General features: G+C 66.4%; 1 protein-coding gene across 3 annotated transcripts in view; it reads right to left on the bottom strand.

Moving 5' to 3' along the window:
* Window positions 1–5,343, bottom strand: part of GNAO1 (guanine nucleotide binding protein (G protein), alpha activating activity polypeptide O) — a 119,317-nt gene that overhangs the window by 9,276 nt on the left and 104,698 nt on the right. The window contains exons 6-7 of one of the 3 annotated variants that reach the window (XM_006764347.2): window positions 4,416–4,569; window positions 2,677–2,801 (exon numbers count right to left, since the gene is read on the bottom strand). The exons of the other annotated variants lie outside the window; for them this stretch is intronic. Of the exons in view, the coding sequence (XP_006764410.1) occupies window positions 2,677–2,801; window positions 4,416–4,569 (279 nt within the window). The remainder of the gene's footprint in view (window positions 1–2,676; window positions 2,802–4,415; window positions 4,570–5,343) is intronic. 3 annotated transcript variants of the gene reach the window in all.

Genomic DNA, 5,343 nt, shown 5'->3' with positions numbered 1-5,343 from the left:
TGGGGGGCAGTGGGGGCAGGGGCAGAAAGCCCAGGAGGGAAGGGCCTGGCCAGCGGGGAGGCAGCGGGGATTGGGGGTGGGGTGGGAGAAGGGGCTACAGGAGCAGAGGTATGTGGAGCTGCTGGCTGCTGAGCAAGGGGTGTCCTCGCCCTGGTGGTCTCGGTGCATGGGGCGGGGGGTGAAACCTTCCTTCCAGAGGGACCCTCTGACCAAGAGAGCCACGGATATGGGACTTGGGGGTGGGGAGGAAAGGAGGGGTGCTTCTTGCTTCTGCTGACAAGGGCCTTCATCTGCTGGGGTGGGACCTGCCTGGAGCCCCAGGACCCCCAGAGGGAGGGCCCCCCGAAGGGAAGGCCCCTCGGCCGCACTGGAGGTTGGGGAGCCTGACCACCATCCCACAGCGGCACCCAGAGCGGTGCTCTCTGCTCAGGGTCGGGCAGAGCCCACCCATCCTCAGACCACAGTCCATAGGCTCCGCAGGGCCGCCTGCCCCCTCCGTCAGGCCAGGCAGCCTCAGGGACCTCGCAGTTCTCTGTACAGGACTAACCACAGGACCACCCACAGCACGTCACTCACAGCATCTCCCCCTCCCCCCGCGACGGAGCCAACACTCAGGTCATCTCCAGCTGTTACGCCCCATGACGGGGCCGTCGGAGACAATGTGGCCTGGCCCAGCGACGCGGAGGACAGCGAGGGGATTTCGCCCCGGACACCCTCCCCTCCAGGACTTGCCCTGCACAGCCAAGGACACCCTGGTCAGGCCCGGAGGGTCAGAGCACGCAAGCCACGGAGCAGCACATCCGGGAGGGAAGGGCAGCCTGGGACGAAGGCCATGAATGAAGGCCCAGGCGACCAGCTCCTCTGATGCGGCCGGGGAGGGCGCGGGCGGGAGGGCTCTGACCGCAGTGCTGTGAGGGGGCGGCCGGGAGGGGAGCCTTGGGCCTGGAGAGCTGGTGACTTCCACCTCTCGGCCAGCATCCCCCTTTTTGCCGATTGCTTTTGAGTCTGGGGTCCCAGGGCATAGGTAGGGGCACAGCTGGCCGCACCCAGGGTGACGATGCCGGGAAATAACTGTGTCTTCCATGTTGGGCAAAACGGCTTCACCGGCCCAGTAGCCTGTGACGGGACATGGAGTCACTGGCCCCGGGGGCCTGTCGTCTGCCCGGCCCTGGCGGCTGTGCAGGAGCAGCACGAGGGGAAGGACACCCGCTGGACTTGGGTGGGAGGTGGCTCCTGCAGGCCGGCTGCCCTGGGATTTCCCAGAAAGCTGGGCGACAGCGAGAGAGCCGAGCCAGGGATGGGCTCAGCCAGGGCCGCCGTTCCTGCAGGCACTTGGCACGAGGGGCAGCGCTGTGCATCTGCCAGGCACCACCCAGAACCGGGGGCCTGGAGGAACCGGGGCCCGCCCAGAGCTGCTGGCAAGCCAGGGGGCGACCCTGAGGGTCCCGGGGTGGCTGGAAGGGCAGAGGCTGGAGGAGGGAGCGGAACCCTCTCAAGGCGTTCTTCCCATGGGCACACAGGGGCTGCCTGGGCTGCGGGCCGTGGGCATCAGCCAACTGAAGTGCCGATTCCGGAGGCCAGCCCAGGCCTGGGTCGCCGGAGGTTCCCCACCCATGCCTACCGAAGCCCCTCCAGAGATCCAGGGACTCTCTTGGGGGAGGGGGTAGACGGGAGAGCCAGCCTGGGCCCCTGCCAGTGCACACTGCAGGGTGGCGGTCCCGACACCTGCCCTCCTCTGCCCCAGGGGCTGGCGGGACACCAAGAGGGAGGGAAGCTGGGGACTGGCCTCAGGGGCTGGGTCCACCCCGCCCCCACGCCTTCCCCCCTGCACAGCCTCCACCCAGCCCCTGCCGGCTTGAGTCGAATTCGCTGTAACTTCAGAAGGAAAAGCACAGCTACGAACACCCGGAGCAGCCCCCCGAGACGCGGAGACGGGGGAGGTGATGGGTCACCCGGGCCTCTAAGGACGGGCGTGAGGCCCCATCGCCGTTGACACGCGCTACCTCCCCTCGGCATCCCCACCGCCCACCTCTTCCCTGGCTGCTGTCCAGGCACCGCGGGACTCCAGCCCTCCCACCGTCCACCACATGCCTTTGCAGTCAGTCAGCCTCAGAACCAGAGCCTTTTCCAGACCCACGAGGAGTCCCGGATGAGGGCTCCCCAAGGGTGTGCATGGAAGGAGGGCCCGGAGAAGGAAGGGCTTGCACCCCAGGGCTGAGATCCAAGCGGGGCGGGGGGAGGAGGAGGCGCTCACCCAGGCCTGAGCCCTCGGACCCACGCACAGTAGGCCCAGTCCCGGCCTGGCTTTTGATGATGGAGCTGCCCGGACTAGAGAGACCCCAGAAAAAGATGAGCGATGGTTCCCACTGCCCCTCCCTTGCCAGCGCCCCGCCCCACAGCTGCCCCTGCCACCTGCACAACCCTGGCACTTCCAGTCTGAGTCACCATGTGCAGGGGTTGCCCAACCGAGGCCCTGACGGCGGCCCTAGCTCCCTCCTGAGGATAAAGCACTTGGCAAGGGAGCGGCAGGCAGGCAGGCAGGGGTGGCCCGCCCCAGGCGTGTCGCGGGTACTCAGACCCTGCCCAGCCCGTGTCACCATGTGCTCTGATGTCTGGGGCCGGGCGGCCATGGACGGTCCCTCCCCCTATGATGACGTCCGTCACGGCGTCAAAGACAAACTGGATGTTGTTGGTGTCGGTGGCGCAGGTGATGTGGGTGTAGATCTCCTTGTGGGCTGACTTCTTCTTGCTCTCGTACTGGGCCTGGATGTAGGCCACGGCTTCCGTGAAGGCGCTGGGGCCTGCGGGAGAAAGCGGGAGGAAGGGGACGGGTGAGGCGAGGCCACCAGCGGGGCCTCCTGGTGACAACCAAAGCAGAAACCCGACGCAGGGAGGGAAACGCAACCGCTCAGCTGCAGACCCTGCAGGCGGGTCCTCTCTTGTCCGTGACCCCCCCGCGCAGGCCCCGGTGGGTAGAAACTGCCGGTGAGTCACCTTGGCCTCCTTCTCCTCACCCTCGCCTCTCGCAGGCTCACCATCCGGCCCCCGACTTGCTACCTCCCTCGGGGTGTGCACATCGCTCTGCTCCTGGGGGAGCCCAGGCAGAGGGTTTGCAGGAGACCAGCCACTATTTGGGGGGGAGAACTGGGAGTTTTCCATGGAAGCACCCCCAGGCTCCAGGAACTGGGGCCCAGGCACGGGCAGGGCTGCCAGGACCCCCGGAGGGAGGGCAGGAAGGGGGGCTGGATTTTGGAGCTAAGCCAGGGTGGCTGCTGTGCAGACTGGGAGTGGCCTCCCTGGAGGGGGTTCCCGCCCCTCGGGCACCAGGGTCTGCCAGTGCACAGCTCCTCCCCAGGTCGGGGCCAGAGGGGCCTGCAGGCACTCACTCAGGCCTCCTCAGTGCCAAGCCACCCTTGGGGTCTGACCCACCCTGCCTGCTCCCGCTGCCTCCCAGGCCATAGCGGAGGTCAGCCAGGGCAGGATCCCCGCACCCCCAACTTATAGCTAAGAGGGGGCTGGCTGGGGGTGTGGGGCTGCTGAGTCCCACCCACTTCTGGCTGCACGCGGCTGGGGGCCTGGATGCGGGGCAGTTGGCTTGATCTCGAGGCAGGGGAGGTAGGCCGGGGGCCTGGTCAGGCTGGGGATGCCCACTCACCTCTCTGACCAGGCCCTGGCCAACAGGGAGAGCTGGTGGGCACCTGGGCTGCTCCGGCCACCCGACAGTTAGGTAAACCCATGGCCACATCCTCACCATAGCACCCTCCCCAGGGAGGCCCGGTCTCTGCCGCCTGTGCAGCGCCCGCACCTCCAATAGGCCATTAGGGTTTCGTAACCACCGTGTGGGAGGTGTTGTGACCGCTGCTAGTTAGGACCACCATGGTCACAGGAAGAGCAGATGTTTGGTGAGCGCTGGCTGTGTGCAGCGGCCAGGCCGAGGGCTCCATGTTCACCAGCTCACGTGGCGCTCCCAGCCGCTCTGCGAGGGAGGGCTGCACAATCATTGTGCTGATCCCCATCGCACAGGCGTGAACACCGAGGCCCCGAGAGGTTCTGTAACCTGCTGCGAGTGGCAGAGCCGGGGGCAGGACGCTTGGGCTGCTGGGCTCAGCCCCGTGGCGACCCCCTCATCATGTTGGTGCTGCCCCTTCACTGACCATCTCTGTTTACAGATGACCAAGCTGAGGCTGAGCTCACACAGCCAGGACTCTGGCCCTGCCTCCCCTGACCAGGCTGCCCCACTGGCTGCCCCCTCCCCTCACTACAGCACATGAGGGGTGCAGGGGGCTGCCTTTGGTTTTGTGTTGGCTTCTCCGTGGTTGAGTCCGGCGCACCCTCAGGGCGCACACGGGGAGGCTGAGTTCCGGATGGGGGCCCGCTCCCCCGGGCGCCCGGCGGCCAGGCTCCTGCGTCCCTACCTGTGTATTCGGGGAAGCAAATGGTCAGCGGGGACTTCTTGATCTTCTCCTCGAACAGGTCCTTCTTGTTGAGAAACAGGATGATGGACGTGTCCGTGAACCACTTGTTGTTGCAGATGCTGTCGAAGAGCTTCAGGGACTCATGCATGCGGTTCTGCAACAGAGCGGAGAGGCGGGTGAGCGCCGGTGCGCGGGCCGACCCACTGCGGCCACCGCACAGCGGGACAAGCTGAGGAAGTGTCTGCCGACGTGGCGGGACGCACCACCAAGGGACGGAGACAGGAGGACCCACAAGGACAAGGGGTGCGGTCCCCGCCTCATTCCACACGCAGGCAGGTTGGAGTGGAGCCGGGCGAGCGGGGAGGGGAACGCTGCCCCAGCCCTCCTCCCCCAGAGGGCCGACCGGGCTGGGGCAGCGAGGTCGCTGGGGGGACTCCAGCTCACAGAGAGGACATGCACCATGCACTCGGGGCAGGGCCACACCACTATCCAACACGTCTACACGGAACCGTGGGGCCATGCATATCCCTCTACCGGGGCCTCATTCCGATTGGCCAGCGGGGGTGGGGGTGGGGAGCACGCATTCAGTTGGGGCACATTAACCGAGGACGAAGAGGTCCTCGAATTAATCCAGAGTTGGAAGCAGACACAAGGGGACAGACAGCGCCTGGGGGGTGATCTTGCTGTGGCCTTGGTGTGGGTGGAGACTGGGCTGGGTGGCTGGGCCATGGCTGGGCAGGGGGTTCGGCTCTAGGTGAGCGGCTTAACCCAGCAAAACGGAAGAAAACCGAGAGGAAGAAAAAGCCCAGCAGAAAACATGAGAGAAAGAGAAGGGGGGGGGAACCCTGAAAAATTGGTTCAACCGGTATCAGGGCCGGGAAGTCAACGCAGGTCCAGCCTGGGGCCCCGTGCCGGCTCAGAGGCCGTG

The sequence above is a fragment of the Myotis davidii genome, unplaced genomic scaffold, assembly GCF_000327345.1.
Source record: "Myotis davidii unplaced genomic scaffold, ASM32734v1 scaffold2621, whole genome shotgun sequence".
NCBI lineage: Eukaryota > Metazoa > Chordata > Mammalia > Chiroptera > Vespertilionidae > Myotis > Myotis davidii.
Note: the sequence above shows the minus strand (reverse complement) of the source record. Positions and strands in the feature narration are given on the sequence as shown.